At 42.1% G+C, this 18236-nt stretch overlaps 2 protein-coding genes across 3 annotated transcripts in view; one reads left to right on the forward strand and one right to left on the reverse strand.

Annotated features, from left to right (window-relative positions):
• The first annotated feature begins 3749 nt into the window (after window positions 1–3749).
• SLC25A4 (solute carrier family 25 member 4) lies at window positions 3750–6510 on the forward strand. The gene is made up of 4 exons (XM_065695556.1): window positions 3750–3940; window positions 4195–4681; window positions 5214–5354; window positions 5683–6510. Exons 1-4 carry the CDS (start codon window positions 3830–3832, stop codon window positions 5838–5840), a joined length of 897 nt encoding a protein of 298 aa, XP_065551628.1. The 5' UTR covers window positions 3750–3829; the 3' UTR covers window positions 5841–6510.
• A 2363-nt stretch (window positions 6511–8873) lies between these two features.
• CFAP97 (cilia and flagella associated protein 97) overlaps window positions 8874–18236 on the reverse strand; it is a 34849-nt gene continuing 25486 nt past the window's right edge. For both annotated transcript variants that reach the window (XM_065695565.1, XM_065695576.1), the window contains exons 5-6: window positions 11403–11553; window positions 8874–10755 (exon numbers count right to left, since the gene is read on the reverse strand). In XM_065695565.1, the coding sequence (XP_065551637.1) occupies window positions 10625–10755; window positions 11403–11553 (282 nt within the window). In that variant the 3' untranslated portion in view covers window positions 8874–10624. The remainder of the gene's footprint in view (window positions 10756–11402; window positions 11554–18236) is intronic.

Raw genomic sequence — 18236 nt, forward strand, 5'->3', positions numbered from 1 at the left:
CAGCTCAATTTTCTAGTCGGCCTGTGATCAGGTTTACCCCATTCTCAACCATTTAATTTGTTTCCCAATGATGTCAACATCTTAATTTTGCCTCATACTTTTCTAAGTTAACTGAAAAACTGGCTGCCTTTCACCACTACTAATGCAATTCTCAAATACTCTCTTCCTGAGCATCTCCTGCACAAATCCTTGCCAAAGGAAACAGTAATATGGTACACTCTTGCAAGTCTATTCCTTGTTTCACATGTTGGATTTTTTTTTCCCCTACTTTTACAGCCCATGTTTGTCCTGCTACAACTAATTTCTGATCTGTTTCATATCCATCTTCATCCACTTCCTCAGTTTTCTTCTGAAATTTTGACCCTCCTCCAACTCCTTGTCCTCACACTACAGACACGCTCTAATAAAAACAGACCCTATGTTGACTCCTGCTGCTATTTTCAGCACTAATGCTTCCCTCCTCAATGTGCTGCTTAGACTTACTGTTCAGATTTCCTCTTCTCCAGCTCAGTGAGAAATCCTAAGCCAGCAATACCCTAAGGTCACAGCAATACCCAGCTAAAACTATCCTTATAGATTCACTTCATTCTTGTTGATCATCTTTGACACTACCAACCCTGGTATTTCTCCTCAACTCCCACAGTCATTTAACCTCTTTGGGATCTCTTACTCTCCTCCTCCTGACCACAAACGTAAATCAACCTCACACAAGGAGAATTTACTTCACCCATATAAATCTTTCCTGAAAAAAAACCAAACCAAACTCTACACTTACTTCTTAGCATCTTGCCAACACACTGTCTATGCTGGGAGTCAGGACGGTCTGACCGGTTCCTTGTGCTCCCCCTTGCGTCTGCTGTCAGACTGAGGCTGCTGACTTTTGAGAAAAAGCTGTATTAGTGTCTGGCCAAGCCTCCACATTCAGGTTCCATGTCCTGGAAATGCAAATATGCGCAAATGCAAATGGTGCACGCTACTATGTAAAAGTTGATCTCCTGTAGTTTTTCAAACTGGCTATTCACACATCAAAGCACAATGCAGTCAGTCACTAATCTCTTGAAATTGTAGATCGAGGTTATTATTTTTAGCTCAAAAGTTTTAGGAACAAATTCCAGTGTCTTCATGCTATGTCAGCAGCACAGAGCACCCACAAACTCAGCCTAGAAAGCCAGCTACTCCTTCACATGCTGCACAGTTCTAAGGAAGATGAGGCTTAAAAGCTGGCTTTCAATAATACAGAAAGGAAAGCTTGCATTTTCAGAACTCTTTTAACAATTCCTCTACGAAAGTATTAGTAACTATTCAGGATACAGACCACCAAAGACCAATGAACTGTATGAAAATACCAACTTCCTTTCACACTTTTTTAAATGCCATTTTCAGCTAGTGGAAATACTTATCCTCAAGTCTGGTGGCGTTAGCAGTAAGTTCATTACAGGATACATGTGAACTCCTACAGTAGCTAGCATAAAAAGCCTCATTGTCTTACTTAGGAATGATCCAAAACAGGCATTTGGAGCAAAAAAATCTAATAAATGAAGAATAACCCTCAGAGTAGCAGACCTATGCTCTGGTCTAGTCCTGCTTCTGTTAAAACTGGAAGCTGAATATCTCTTGGAAATAGACATCTGGACTCAGGGAAGGAAGATGTAGAAGCAGCAAAAGAGGTTATTCACTTTCTGTGCACTGCTTTCTTTAAATACTGGCAGTCATGGGTAAATAGTATTAGTGCTACAGAAATACATATTAAACGAAAAAGCCTCTGTGGAGAGGGACGATGATGTGCAACAATAAGTAATGAAACCTAACTGGAATTCTAATGATAAAGACTTTATTAAAATGTCATTTAAAAAAGGCAATTTAAATGCACTTAAAAAAAAAAAAAAAGGCAATTTAAACCAAAGATGGTGGGGAAGGGGCAAGCAAAAGATCCTTTCAGGCTAGACCCCCTCCCCACAGTCTCAGTCCAGGCACCCCACTCCACTCCTTCCCAGTAGCATCCCGCTGCCACCCTCCTACCTCTCACTCACCATACACCAGTCAGTAGGGCACTGGCTGACACCTGAGCGCACACAATGGAGAGATCTTATCAGTCTGGACAGTTGGGCAGCAACTGTGAGCACCACCATTCAACGGGTCTGTATTGAAGCCAGCAGCAGCCGCCCTGAAACGCTGAAGAGATATTTACTTTCCTGTGAAAAGACGAGACGCCAAACCTGAGGAGTGAAGTATGAGGAAGAAAAAGGAGAGGTTGGGGTACCAGGCAGCTACATACTTTAAATACTCCTCCCCTCAACTTGCAGTCTAATTCTAGGGATCCCCTATGCTTCCTGATTGCAGTCACTTTTGGTCTTGCTCGGTGAAAAAGTCTTTTCAGGGCGGTTCTCTTCCCTATTCTTAAAAGCTGTGTATAGGCTCTATCTACTCAGGATGGCCAGGATGCAAAGGGTGCTCCTGGAAGTTATAGCTGTCATCCACTTCCCAGAGCTCAGGTTCATGAGAAAGACCTCTACCTCAACAGACCTAAGAGCAGCAGAGGCCAAGAGATAGGGGATCAAATTTACACCCTCATTGACTTGTGCTAACAAACACGTCAGTGAAAAGAGATTTGCTGTCCTGAAGAGAATGTCTCTTCATGGAATGGCCAGTCTTTTAACACCTATCTGCACTAGTGATACCATATTACCAAATCAAAGCAGACACCATTGCCCTATAAATTCCTCAGTATATCACTGTCCTGGAGGCACATCTTAATGCCTTTTTATGGCAGCCTTCAATGGATCTACAACTTGCTGCACTGGCTTTCATGTAATTATTGACACAACAAAGTCACCTAACAGTAAATCATAAGCTCTTGCTTTCCTGTGGGAGTCAGCACGAAAGAACAGCTGAGAAACAGGGCAACTAGTGAGGGAGCTGTGTAGACTTCATTTGAGACTCAAACGTGTCCCTGTGACACTGAATGAAGGCAGGGTTTCACCACTGCCTTTACTGTGCTTTCACTCCTAGTGCAGGTCAAGCAACTTAACTGTACTTGGGCACGTTCTTCGAGCCCCTTCCGCTTCCTTCCTCCTGCAGAGGGGACTGACTGGGACTCTTGTGAGGGTCTGGCCTTGCACAGTTGAAATGAAGGAGCACAGGAGGGCACATTGTCTCTTCTTCGGGAAGCCCAAGTCCTGCAGCACGCCTGGGTTTCCAATGAACACAGCACCCTGCACCACCTCCCAAGTTGACCTTTGTTGTAGGGCACGGCATTCCCACTGGGGCGCCTGCCAGCACCCATGTCCCCCTCTGCCTTGATGGTGTGAATCCATGCGCACGAAGTTAAGGCGCAAAGCACTCCCTCTTCAACAAGCTGACTGGTTGCTGCGCCCAGACCTCTCTGGGGAAGCTTTCAGGCTCTGGCACCAGCCTCCAGCCTGCACGAAACAGTTAACATTGCCCGAGGTACTGCTGCCAGCTTCCTTCATCCCCTCCTGTGCCTCCCGGGAGCTATTAATACAGCGGGCACATGTTCTGACATAGCGTCCCCGGCAGATAACTTTAATTTGCCCTTTAAACGTCCCGAGACCAGCGGCCCTCGCGCTCCCTCCACAGGGGAACATGGCGCCGCTGCCCCGCGCCCCTACAATGGGGGCGGGCTCGAGTGGGTCCAGCCAATGCCTGCGCCCCGGTGGCCGCCTCCTCCTATCGCGAGAGTCCGTGGCATATAAGAGGGGCGGCGCGGGGCGGGGCGCCATTTGGCGGGCCGTGCGCGGGGGCGGCCGGGTGGGGAGGTGCGCGGCTCGTTGGCTGTCTCCGGGCGGGGGGTGTCGGACCCGCTGCCAGCATGGGTGACCAAGCTGTCAGCTTCCTCAAGGACTTTCTGGCCGGTGGGATCGCTGCCGCCATCTCCAAGACGGCTGTCGCCCCCATCGAGAGAGTGAAGCTGCTGCTGCAGGTGAGGGGGTGCGGGGGGCGGCGGGGCTGTGGTACAGGTGGATGCCGGAGCGGCGGCCGGCGTGACTAAATAAGGGCAGGAGCTCGGCCGGCTCCGGTTACGCGGGAGCTGCCCTTCAGCACCGCGCAGGGGCGCTGGGAGCTGGGCCAGCGGTGGGGCAGGCCCGGCCGCTGCCCTTCACGGGGTTGCCGTGCGGGGTCACGCCTGCGGTGTCCCTTTCTTTACCCTCCCACCCGTCCCCTTCCGCCCTACAGGTGCAGCATGCCAGCAAGCAGATCACGGCGGACAAGCAGTACAAGGGCATCATCGACTGCGTAGTCCGCATCCCCAAGGAGCAAGGCATCCTCTCCTTCTGGAGAGGCAACCTAGCCAACGTGATCCGGTACTTCCCCACCCAGGCCCTCAACTTCGCCTTCAAGGACAAGTACAAGCAGATCTTCCTGGGGGGAGTGGACAGGCACAAGCAGTTCTGGCGCTACTTCGCGGGGAACCTGGCATCTGGGGGTGCCGCTGGAGCCACTTCCCTCTGCTTCGTCTACCCGCTGGATTTTGCCAGGACCCGGCTGGCAGCTGATGTGGGCAAGGGAGCCAGTGAGAGGGAGTTCACTGGGCTTGGCAACTGCATTGTCAAGATCTTCAAGTCTGATGGCTTGAAGGGCCTGTACCAAGGATTCAGTGTGTCTGTCCAGGGCATCATCATCTACAGAGCAGCCTATTTTGGGGTTTACGACACGGCCAAGGGTAAGAAGTGCATGGAGAAGTGACTGCAAGGGAAGACCTGTCCGGTAAAGGAATTCTGGGGCACTTGGCAGTACAAGGACAAGCCAGGCTTGGTTCAGCACCAGTTCAGGGTGCTAGTGCTAGATTACGCGCATGTGTTCCTGAAATGCGTTCCTGACCCCTTTAATTTGCTATTCTAAGCAGAAGCCTTGGGTTGGCAGTCTGTGTTCAGACACTTTACAGTTTTTCTCTGTCTTAAGGCTTGTACAGATGGGCTTGTATGGTAGCTTGTTCCTCGTGACACAAGCCTGGGAGAGTTCTGCAGGAGAGACTTTTTGGTCAGGGAGCATGAAATCAGCTTAGATCCCAACATCCAGCAGTCCTATAAACTTGCAGTAGGTGATAATAGTCAAATATGGATGAAGGGAGAAGTTTCAGGCTTATGTTGACTTGAGTGACTCCTGATGTTGGTGGGTGGTTGTTTCTTTCACAGCCATCTTCCCCACAACCCTTTCCCTCTGTACTGATTCTTGTCATTTGTTCTTGATGACAGGTATGTTGCCTGATCCAAAGAACGTGCATATTGTAGTGAGCTGGATGATTGCCCAGACCGTCACTGCAGTATCAGGGCTGGTTTCTTACCCTTTTGATACTGTGCGACGTAGGATGATGATGCAGTCTGGCCGAAAGGGAGGTAAGAATAAGTGCTATGGTGGTCTGGCAGCAGAAGGCATCTCTTTATCAAGATGTGGTGGGAGATGCTGGGTGGGTTTTGTATTATGCAAGACTAATGACTTCTTTTTAGAATCCTTAAAAAACAAAAAAAATACAGGAAATACATTGGTAGTATTTCTGCCTTTTCCACTTAAAAGGCTGAGACTGATTAGATTTCCACATGGAGAATTACTTCTTATTAATTGATTTTTAAATTCTTGCCTTATTCCTTGTTTTAAACATACAAAGGTTGAAACAGAATTGCTGTGTAACTTCAAGCCTTCTAACCTTTATGTCTCTTTCCACAGCTGATATTATGTACAAGGGCACAATTGATTGCTGGAGGAAGATAGCTAAAGATGAAGGAACCAAAGCGTTCTTCAAAGGTGCCTGGTCGAATGTGTTGAGAGGCATGGGCGGAGCTTTTGTACTAGTACTTTACGATGAAATCAAGAAATATGTCTAAAACTCATCATAATATAGTTCAATTGTTCTCAACTTTTTCAAAAGAATATGCTATTGTGATATAATGGACAACAAAATTATTTCCTAGGGAAACAAAGTTTGAGTAACATCTGACTGAGACCAGGATGCATCAATTTAAAAATTGTCCACTACATCACAGTTCCATTTTTGTATGAAAATTTCTCCAACATTTGTATTGGAACCTGTGTATATATTATACTTCAAATTTGAGGTAATATATTTTGTCTAGAGCAAAGACTTAGGTGGTCTCTACCTAGTTTAAAATGTAATACTGTGGAGATTTAAGAGAATAACATCTTTGGAAATAACTGTTGTACTAAGTGATGCCTCTAGCTAATCCAACAGTGTGATGACATAGCATGAATTAAAATGTTTCCTTAAGCTGTATTTTTTTTTAATACATAGTAAGTGAAAAACATGTCTAAAAATATAAACTATATTAAAGCACCAGGCTGAGTTCCTAACTGCAGCCTCTTCACTGACAAATTATGCAGTAATATGGCTGAAACCATAACCTTATTTTACAAACATACTTTACGGAATGTGGAAATAACAAAGAATTCCCTGGATTGTCACTAAGCAAAAAGTTGTCTGCTGATGTTCAATTGAACTAAACCTGAAACAATGAAATAAATTAATATATTCATGAACTTCTTCCTGTTTTTTTGATACACTGAACACATATGTGTCCTTTAAGGTGATTTGCTGATTGGCACACTTAGCGATTATCTGGCACTGCCTAAGCCTCTTAAGCTTTTTCCACAGAACTTTAGTTTTCCTGTTGTAGAAATATCAATAATTATTTCACACCTACTTAAGTGCACTGGCAGGGGTGCCATAGTTACTGGACAGTCTCAGCTGGAGAGTATCATTAGCCAATAGAGCATGTCAGGGGAAGAAGACTCATGCCCCAGCCAGTATATCTTAGCCACCTGTGTGTTACCATTGTGAAGTTCCTCTTGCTTTTAACCAGTTTAAATGTCTCAACAGCATATTCTAGTCCTAAGAATCAAACTCTGACCACATATAATACAGTGAACTATGATTGCTGTACACAGTCAGAGGGCAGAACAAAAGTCATGGCATTTTAGGACTCTAATGAGTAACACAGGTAGTTCTGAAACCAGAAGTGACAGCTACAGTGATCAAAGTTGCCAAATCCTGTCTCATCTTGACCAGGAGTTGCCAAGAGATGTACAGCAGCTTTCTTGACCAAGGCATGAGTACCATGCATCCTGAATTCAAGCCACATCTGTATCACATGCATTAGTAACCCCTGCTGATACCTGAAACAGTATAACCTCAACATGTCCTGGGTTCAGCAGTAGCAGCCATTTTTCTTTCTTAGCAGCTGGTGCAGTGCTGTGCTTTAGACTTTCAGCCTGGGAACAGCGCTGATAACACCCATGTTTTAAGCTGCTGCTCAGTAATGTTTACTCTGACCAAGGACTTTCTGAGCCTCATACTTTGCCAGGGAGGAGGGGAAGCCAGGAGGAAGCAGAGACTGGACACCTGACCCAAACTAGCCAAAGAGGTATTCCATACCACAGCACATCATGCCACTATATAAACTGGGGGCAGTTACCCAGAAGGGCTAGATCACTGCTCGGGTTGGGCTGGGTATCTGTCGGCAGGTGCTGAGGTGTTGTATTCTCTTCCCTTGTTATTTCCCTTATCATTATCATTGGTGGTAGCAGTAGTGGTTTGTGTTATACCTTAGTTACTGGACTGTTCTTATCTCAACCAGTGGAAGTTACATTCTTTTGATTCTCCTCCCCATCCCTCTGGGAGTTGGGGGGAGGAAAGGGAGGGAGTGTGAGAGCAGCTGAGTGGCTGAGTTGGCAACTGAGCTTAAACCACGACACAGCATAATTGCAGTCCTGGAATACGGCTCCAGCTGCAGTTCACAGTTTCACATTCATCAGGTAGGAATCTCATGGTTCATCTGCCAGTTTGTAAACAGCAAGTAAACACCATGAAGATTACACCTGATGCTTGGTGTACCTGGCATGTAAGATACACCACTTTGAGGCAGAAGGAACCTCTCCTTCTCCACTCTACTTCCTTGTTGATATATATTACAGTGGAAATACTCATCATAGCCTGCCTAGGATGGTCAAGACTACATGGCTTGGAAGGTTTCATGACAATGAGGAAAATACATTCCAGTGTAAAGCCTATATGCATCACAGAAGACACATGAATTCAGCCAGCCATTTGCTTTAGGGCAGTCAGACACTCATCTGAGTGACAAGATGCCAGCAGAGATACCTCAGGATCTTCAGTAGAGAGTGGAAGCATTCTGACTGAAGACAGGCTCTGCCACAGGGGAAGGCCACAAAGGAAATCCTATATGTTCTAAATGAGCAGACAGGGAAACATCATTTCTTCTTCATCTCATATAGTTATTGATCTGAGGCAGGGCTTTCTTTAAGACCTTCAGTACAGTAGACAGACTACATAGCAGAACCTTGTCCTGGCAGAAATGTAGCCCACAACGAGGCAGAAACACTACCGGAACAAAGACATGACAGAGGCATCACACTCCATTTCCCAGAGTAGTCAGCTCAATGCACCGGTACTATCACCCAAACTGGCGATCCTGTCACTTCAGCAGGGAGACTGGCTCCTACCTGAAACCATGTGTCAAACCTGTGTGGCAGAAAGTGCTCCTCACTTTCAGGAGGAGCAAAGCAGCTTGCACTTTTCTTTCACAGAGATCGTTGGGGGAAAAGAAAGAAGAGAATATAAAGAGGAACCTTAAAAGAAGGGCAGAAAAGTCTGTTAGAAACAGGACATTTTGCTATGAAAATTTCTATGAGATTATCTAACTTAATGAAGACCTGCCAATATGGCTTATTTTTAAAAAGCCATACCAAAGTCAGTAACTGATAAAGTGTATCAATGAATAAACAGACCCTTTTCATTTTCTTCCCCTAGATGTAGTACCAAACACTTCTGTGACCTCCTTCGCACTTCAGTACCAATTACAAAATTCTGAAAGAAGCCACAATTAATGTTAAATATTTTATTTCTTATGATTTACAAAAATTACATATAAAATCGACAGTCTTTCATACCAAAGTTAAATAAAATGAAGCAATTAAAAGTAATCCATCTGGTTAATTCCTTCACAGAAAAACATTGGCATATGAACATTCAAAAGTATCGAACTGTGACGCTAATATTCACATTCAAGGACAAAAATGTTTAAATAGTGAATAATTTTAATGAGCACAATAGTACAAATAAATACATCAGCACTATGTAAAAAAATTCCTTACAGTCCCTATCAATGAATAATAATGGCAACAAAAACCTGTCTGCCATAATGATGCTTAAAGTTCAAATATTGTCAAACAGCTGTGTTTGATCTGCAGGTCACCAAGTGCAGAAGCTCCGCCAAACTATCACACAGGACCAAGGAAAACGTTTGTTACAAGGCAGAATACCTGAAAGCCTATGCCCTCATGCAAGCACGAGCAAAGAATAATAAACTTTCATTTTCATAGGGCTATGACCCAGCATTACTAAATACGGCTGGGTTTGGTTTTTCCCTTTATGCACAACACAGAGAGATTTCCTGTATCTCTCCTGGGAAGAAGCTGGGGAAACAAGAAAGGTTCCAGCAACATCCATGAATAGTGACATCACAATTTATGCTTTTTATAAAACTACAGTCCTACAAAATAAGCTCACTGAAAGTTTGCCTTTATGCATAGAAATAAAGCATACCATCTACTATTTGCAATTACCAATTTCATTAGATTTTGCTCCCCTGGTAAACAGATGTTGCAACCAAAGCTTATCTGACATTACAAGTATTTGGTATGAACATGAAGTTAAAACACAGTTTAAGAGCATAACAAGGTTTTCTCTTTTCTGCTTTTATTTATTTTTAAAACCTGGTTAACAGCTCCTCTCAAAATCAGATGTTCATGTTGCCTGCAGCTCAAGTTTGCATTTCCCCACCAAGAATGGCAAGGATCTGCAAAAGCATGGCCATGAAATATTTCCCTTGCTTAGTATTTTCTAGCTTGCAAAGTAACTAAAACTTACTCTTCTTTAGAATGAATCTGAAACTATTGTTCACTTAAGCCTTTGCTCTTGTTCAAGTAGCATCAGATGCTTCTTTCCTACATGAAGGTTCCAAAATTCTTTTAAATCTGGAAGAGACATAGCCTTGAACACAAAACATTCAACACCTGGAGTGCAAGAGTGGCAGAACATCATCTACAGTCTTAATATTCTAGCTAACCATGCAGGAATACACAATCTGCTTTTCACCCCTTCATACTGCTGTAAAGAGAAGATTCTTTCAGTCACAAGAACATGACCACGAAGTTCAGAAGGCTTACCTAAAGCCAGGAACTAAGTACAATCCAGGAATTAAGCATATGAGTTTAATGCAATGTTTTAAGGTATTATTAAAGGTTTTCTTTACATCTTGTGCCTGTAGTGCAGCAATGCTGTCCTTCCATGTTATGGATGCAAATGCCACTTACGATCTGAGAATAACATAGTAATTAGCATTTTCTATTTAACTTGACCATTTAAATACCTCTTTCTCTTTCATAAATTCTTCCTGTAATGGAACACACCTACTGAAGTGAAAGTGTTCACTTAAAACCATTTTATAAGCAATTATATCATACACAATGCATTTTAATCACTCAACAATGCAAGAAATATTTTTGCCCACAGAATTTACAAAAGCACTAAAAAGGCTGAGGATCATCTCAGAATGTGAGGCAAAGAATGCATTTATAACCAAGCAGCACGAACAGTAGTGGGTTTAGGTCTCTGTAATGCCCCACTGGCTGAATCAGGTATGGGTTTTTCATTCCTCTGGCTCATTGTACTTGGTACAGCTGATGCTCTTGAATAGGATGCTCCTGTTAACACACACATACACACACACAAAGAGAGTGAGAATGCTTATGCTCAGTAAAACAGAAAATTTCATGCTACATTAGTACTGCAACACTCATTATCATAGTTTCCAGAGGGAAAAAAATAATCTGGAAACACCAACAAATCGCAGTAAGTTGAATACAAACCCAAAACAAAATGCTCAGGACAAGGAATACAAGCCCATGCCATAGTGCTGTGCTCCTTTAACCTGATGTGTATGGCCCTATGGAGATGCATGATCTGCTTCCAAATATTACATACGCAATTTCTGAGAGAAACAGTAGATTCACTGAAAGAGAATTTGAATCTTCTTTGGGGTTTTTCTTTTCCCCCTTCTGTTCTCCTCTCAATAAAGGCTATTGGCAAAATGAGACCTTCTTGGAAAAGACGTTTAATGAGGTAATTTCTTCGAAATTTAGCATGGTAAGTAAACAATGTGTATGGTCATCATACTTTTGGTATGGCTAAAAAAATTCACGTTAAAGATTTTTGTGTGATAAATGATCAGTCTAAGGAACGGAAAGGAACTTATCTGCTATTCCTAGCAGTAAGTGCTTCATAATTCTGAGTTATAAAAAGATAGACACATGCAAAGAAATGCAAGAATGTACAACTTCCAAGTACTTACTTAAAGGACTAAGATGGCTGAAAGCAGATTTTCCTCTTCTTACAGAAGGTGAAGAACCTATGTAACTCATCTGGCGCTGATAGTCCAGCAGTTGTTCATTACGCCTCATACCAGGTGTTGGTTTCACTGCTTCCAGTCTTTTCAGGAGTGCCTTAATATCAAAGAAAGATATCGTCAAGAAAGAGGAAGAATGAATAACAAGCCACAAAAAAAAAAAAAACAACAACCCATTCACCAATAGATTTTTATGTGAACTGCACTAAATCCCTTGATTTTTAGAACTGCACAACATGAACTCCTCCACTGGGAGACTCATGGGCTATTCTTCTTGCATTCAATTCTTTTCTCAGTATTATGACACAAACAGTATCTATCCCTGACATATTAATTCTATGTTGAGTACGTCTTTAGTACCCCGTAGTTCTTTCTACTTTACTGTAACTTGAAACACATCTGCTTGGCAGTAGTCAAGGTGGTGGGAAGACAGGCTGCACTCTTCTAATCCCACCTTTGGTTACTCCTCTCCTCTAAACTTCCAGAAGGACAAGAAGTTGGTGGCTTTTGGGTGTTTTTGTTGGGTTTTTTTAACAAATCTTTGCTTTGCAAACCTAGTTAGACCATTTTATATTGCCCTAGATCCCCAGAGAGAATTACTGACTCAATTCTGTGAAAGTAATGTCAAAAGGAAAGCACAAACATTCACATGACACTATTTTATCCATAATGTAATTCTAAGGGTTGAAAATTAGTTGAAATTATTGTTATGGACATTGTTTCTTCTTGTTAAAATTAACCCTGGCAATCATGCAGTAGCATTAGAACTGCTATGACACAGTATTTGTAAAATACAGTCTCCCAGTCTGCACAACTACATCTACTTAAAACAGGATTTATTGGTTTTAGAAATTACATAAGCTAAACCCTGCCCCCCCCCCCCCAAAAAAAAAAAAAAACAAAACAACAACACAACCACACCAAACCATAACACAACACAAAAAACCCGCCCCTAAACTGATGTCAGGACAAATTTGAAAGTACCCAGCTACATACAACTTCATACATATTTTGCCTTCAGTAATTGCCTCACATAAATCCACACATTAGTTCATTTGATGGCTCTTCAAACATTTGGCAATGACACAACCATTCCTGTTCAAGGTTATGACATGCATCCTACCAAAAGCGGAGAACACAAACTGTGATTACATTAAGTCTCCAAAGTACTAAAAATAACTCTGTTAATAAGGATGTATGGTCTAGAGGCATGCTCATATGGTAGAAGTCAAGAATCTGTCTGTATAGTCATTAAACTGTACTTTGTATGATCATTCTTCCCCACTCCCAGTCTGTGGTTTGCTTTTATTCTTACAATAAAAAAAAAAACCAAACAGAAAGTGACTTAGGATATAGCATAATATTCACAGGATGTCATTGTCCAGCTGCAACAGGAATCTACAAACTCTTGGTAGTTTATGCATGGGCACTGAGAAAGGACAAGTGATTTCAGCTTAGACATAGTATGTCAAGTGCTTGTACCAACTGTCAGTCAGTTCACCATCAAGTGGAAACACTGAAGTAAGCAAAAGTCAAAGAAAGGACTTCAGCTAGAAATAGCTCTTCACTAAAGCCAGCTGCGGAACATTAAATGGTAGACTTGGCTCTAAATGTTACATCAAGCATTTTACTCAACTCCAGCCGCATTTCCTAATACCACTACCTACATTTAGACTTGCAGAGATTACTTATCTGCCTTCAATATTAAGAATGGAAGCTCTCTATATGGTCAGTTCAATCACAAATGGATTGGGTAAATTGTAGAAATAACTTCCCTATGAGAATAGAGCATGTTTCAGCTCTGCACTCCAACTGTAACAGCCTCATGGAATTTGCACACCCTAACACTGCAGTAATTTCACGTTTGATTCTGAATATAATATGCCTACTTTATTCTAATTTAAATACAATTTGCTGCTTTTGCTTTTATGCCTGTATTTTGACAGGTACCAACCCATTACCAAAGCAAAAAGAGAGACCTCTCAGCACTACAATATTACTTTTTGAAGAGGTTAGCACTGCACTTGATACAGTCCTGAGCTACGGAAAGAGCAGATACAGATTCTGTGGTGCAGAAGTGTTCTAAGAAAAGCTCTTCTAGAGAATGAGAGAATAGCTCCTGTGGTTCCCTTGCCTGCTGCTGTGAATTGTACCAAGGGCACGTTAGCTTACATGCTATTTGCAGTTGTGAATTTTGCAGTTTGGAGAATAGCCTGCTGTATACAGAAATGAACTCATCAACACATTGAAATGGCAGTCCTGACCTACTGTATCTATGACCCAGAACTAATTTGATTGTTATGTTTTTATTACCAACCTTACAATCTTGAGGTCCTTAACAGAGGAATTATCTTGTTCAATGGTACAAGTACCTTGAACAAATGTTCTTTTTCAGTTATACATATAAATCTACTAATTCTTTCATCATGTTCTACTTTTGAGAAATGGACTGAAGAACACTGCCAGTCTCCTTGTCCTATGGAAGTGCTAAATCTCTGGAGCCCTAATCCTGCGTCACTAAAGTAAACAGAAATTTTGTCATTGATCTGAATGACCAAAGAATCAGATCCTATGACATAATCTGGATGTTTAGAACCAAATACATATTCTCAATCAGATTTAATAAATAAGAAAAAAAGAAAAAGGAGAAAAAGAACCCACACTAATGGACTAATGTCAGGAATGTCATTAGTTGCTCTAACCTGCACTGTAGCTCCTCAGAGCTCTTGATTCAAGTCAATACATACATAATATCATACCACTGATGACCTCCCGACTTGAGAAAATCCTCCCCAGGCTTCTATTTCCTCCATCTTCTTTTACTTTAGTAAAATAATTTACAATAAAAGCAGAATAATATTAACAGGGGAGGGGGGGGCGGGGAAATCACAGAAGGTGTTCCTGCATTACTACCCTCTAGGAATGGGATAATCCTCTATAAATCTAGGCATCTGGACACAGATTAGTATCTAGAAAGACACTAAAATACATACTCTCAGTGACAGGGAAACATCAGATTGCCAACAACTGGAGAACAAAGGAACCTGGCACTGTAGCAAAAGATTGGTGCTATACAGTGGGCAACAATAGATGCTACTAATTCAATTTTGGGCATATTGGGAGAGTACTAATTTTTATGCTCTCAGTCAGACAAAGGTGGAGGGGGGTTGTTAATCAGAACACAGTTTTCTGCAGCTACATTGAAAAAGGAAGAAAAGAATAACTGCAAATACAGCACTCCTAAATTGAGTCTGGAGAAAAGGTAAAACAGCATTACTTTTTCTTGGTTTACTTTGCTTTTTAAATGTATGAAGGCTCCAGTTTCACCTCTTTTGAATCCTAACCAGCTGACCAGTGTGCCCTGACAGCTGTTCCAATTTATTTATATTATGCCTCCTCTAATGTCACTGATGTTAAGTGACCACACTGTCCCTTTGCAGAGTTCGGGTGGGGGAAGGGGAAGGAAGTAACAGCGCATTCAAGTACAGTTTTCTGTTCTTACCAGTACAAGTATTGGTAATTTTCTTCAACTGCCAGTTGCATTAGTTAGCTCTAACCTGACAAACTGAATGCCAAAACCTCCTGAAGTTCTTCAACATACAGGAAAGTCTTTTTAACTGAACAGCTACCAGGTTTGCCTGTGCCCGGCATCACCTCAGCGGATGTAGGCTAAGAGTACAGTGTACAAAGTAATAAAATTTTCCTTGAACTGCCAATAATAGAGACTGATATCTTTATTATAATTACCACAGCAGTATTCAGGAGTCTCCAGTGGGTCAGGAATCAGCAGACCACAAAAATCCTGACCACAAGACCACAAAGAGCCTGTAACCTAAACACTAAGATCACAGAATCACACTACATTTGCACCTTACTGCAGTATATCTTAGCCAGGCACATCTATGTGCCAATCCCACCTGCTGGTATCTTGGGAACTACCAGTGTTTTGTCTTTAGTCTTGGCATACAGTGGCTCTGAACCCAGCATGTGGAAAAAAGCCTGTCTGCTTGAGTTCCTCACAAAACTTTGTGTGCCTGAGTTTCTAAGGAGCCACCAACCAAATGTAAGTATTTCTGAGCTCCTGGGAAGAACCAAGAAGACTATGTTCTCTTTCACAACTGCACTCCCAACAGCTTTCTCCTCCAGACTGAGACTAGTAAGGTGGAACAACCTTAGTACTCTTTCTACAGCCAGCTAAACATGCTGCATCTGAGGCTTGAGCACCTGATGGGGGTGGTCTTTGGGGACAGAACAAAGTGAAGGCAGAGAAAAAGCAGTGTGGAGTACATCGAGGGAAGAAGGTACAAGGGGCCCAGGCACAATCCGGACGGACCTGTGCCTCCTCCCTCCTGCTTCTTGTCACACCTTCAAGTTATTCCCTGGTGGCAGCATGACACAGATGGCAGGGCAGGCACAGCACAGGATCAAAGGCTGTGGCTCAAGATAAGGTATATTCTTTGTATATGGTGGCAGGCAGTTAGGGGGATGGCCAAAGGCACTATTCCTCCCTTGCCCTTTCCTCCCAACCCAATTACCACAGCCCATCAACACCATTAAATCAGGTGGAGGCAAATGAATGTACAGTCATTTATAGCAATACAAGACTTGCATTTGTAAAGGAGGTTCAGGTTTTCCAGCAAGACAAAAGGCAGACTACAAAAGAAGGAAAACTGTTTTGCTGAAGGATTTTTGTGCTGGTAAAGGGCACAACAAATACAGCACGTGGTAGAGGGAAGCACTGATGACGTTTGCAGCACAGATGTCTTCAGGAACCAAGAAGGTGAAAAGAGAAAGACAACCCTGGCAGAGAAGCACAGTAAGTCATTACTTTAATTTACGAGGGAAGGTGACTATACTGGAACTGGGATCAGAGTTGAATCTGTGTGGCTTTGGGTACATTTTAGGGGAGTATGTCATGAGGGAATGAACAACATGGAGTGTTCTGCGCAGTTCGTCATATGGGGTAGGGAGAATGCACAGGGATGCAAGGAAGACCAAATATCCACAAAAAGAGAGAACATGCCCGTCCCCTTTGATCTAAAGTTTGAGAACTGTTGTCCCCGACATGCTGAGAGCTTCCAGTGTTAACTCACAAACATCACTTGTTCCCCAGGGAAATGGCTGAACACAGCAGTTTAGCTCACTGAGGTCATCTAACACCTAAATCCCAGTCAGAATTAATATAAATGAGGAAAAGATACCTCCCCCCCCCCAAAAAAAAAAAAAAATCACCACAGATATTAATTACTTCCAAGTTTAGATAAAGTGACTGAAGAATGGTGTGGTGGCTGCAAATTTGTATTTCAAGGTCCCCAAATACTTACCTGTATATACCAGTACAGATTTTTGCACTATACAAGAAAACACTAAAAGTTTAAATGGTGTGTAGTGTCCAGTCTATGAAACTAAGAATCTTACTTATATTGGCAGAAATTATTAATATGTCAACACAGACACATATATGCACATATGGGAAAAGAAAGAAAAGTATCAGTCACACTTATGTCCCTTTCCACTGGAGAGGAGACAGGGTTGGGAATATCTTCAAACACACGAGTAGAATGTTTCCTGAATCAGCAGCATCCTCTGTTGGCAAGAGATGCACTCAGGCTGTGCTAGCTGAGATAAGCAATCAAAAGCAGGTTCCCCTTATGAAAGCACAGAGTCAAAAGCAGCAAGTACAAAATTCTGATATTAATGTGCACAGTGATCTATTTTGCTAATTGTGCTTTTTCCATAAACTGCTAGTCACTACCTTTTAACTACTGTTCTTCAGAGCAAGGCATCTTTTTATGCCATCATAACTTTTTCTAGCAGAGGCTGTGAGAGCAAGATACACTCAAAACTCTTTAGCCCCCTGCACAGAGTACTGTTGTACACTTCTATTCTTGAATTACTTACAAAACCTGTATCCTTCTCCAACAAACATTTCACAAAGGTGTATCAAGCAGCACATCCTGTATACAGTACCTCAGACCCTGTATAGAACAAAGAAATCCTGCCAAGTAATAGAAGAACGATTGCTAAGGAAGTTCCATGGAATTCCTGCTCTTCAGTCTACAAAGGTGAAGAAAGCTGCTGACCAGAAGAGAACAAGTTCATAAAGCATACACTTTAAGCTATACAAAGCAAACCCCCTCATTGATGGACATGATAGGACAGCTCTTTTCTTTGCAGTCTCTGAGAAAGCATGTCATACTTGTAATCCCAAGTAGTGCTAGAAATTCAGTTTATTAGAACTGTGATGCTTTAGGTGCCCGTACACTTCAAACAGAATAAAAAAGTAAACAGAACTGCTCAAAAGTGATACCAATGTTAAACAAAACGCACACTTCCAAACAGAAGAGCAGTATCTATCATCCTGAGTTGGGGGGAAAAGAGTAAACCAAATGTTTTATAGTCTAAAACAGCACCATGTCCTAACATAAATTCTAAGAAATTATTCTGATGTCAAACATGTTGTCAGCAGTATGAGTGGACAACAACTAAAGCATAAATTAATAAGTTAATGAAGGATATTATTTCTTGGACTACAAGCAACCACCCTTTAACAGTTACTGGAACAGCAACATGTGAAATGTCAATATATCTGCTTAGGTTTGCTGAATTTTTGATCTGAAGGTTGCAAAGGCAAGATATTCTTGGACAAATATTGCAGTATGTCAAAAGAAAATGTACACTTTCATTTACTCAAAGACATTATAAAATATCATATACATCTATTTAATATGATTATTTATTATGTAGCATATTATTAAGTGACTGCGACACAGCTCTTCC

The sequence above is a fragment of the Lathamus discolor genome, chromosome 1 (assembly GCF_037157495.1).
Source record: "Lathamus discolor isolate bLatDis1 chromosome 1, bLatDis1.hap1, whole genome shotgun sequence".
In the NCBI taxonomy this organism is placed as follows: Eukaryota; Metazoa; Chordata; class Aves; order Psittaciformes; family Psittacidae; genus Lathamus; species Lathamus discolor.

Bases quoted from the DNA above. Each gene is read 5' to 3' on its own strand.
- SLC25A4 (XM_065695556.1), top strand. From the start codon at position 3,830: ATGGGTGACCAAGCTGTCAGCTTCCTCAAGGACTTTCTGGCCGGTGGG. The intron at 3,941-4,194 runs GTGAGGGGGTGC...TCCGCCCTACAG, and splicing joins GAGTGAAGCTGCTGCTGCAG to GTGCAGCATGCCAGCAAGCA. The intron at 5,355-5,682 runs GTAAGAATAAGT...CTCTTTCCACAG, and splicing joins GCAGTCTGGCCGAAAGGGAG to CTGATATTATGTACAAGGGC.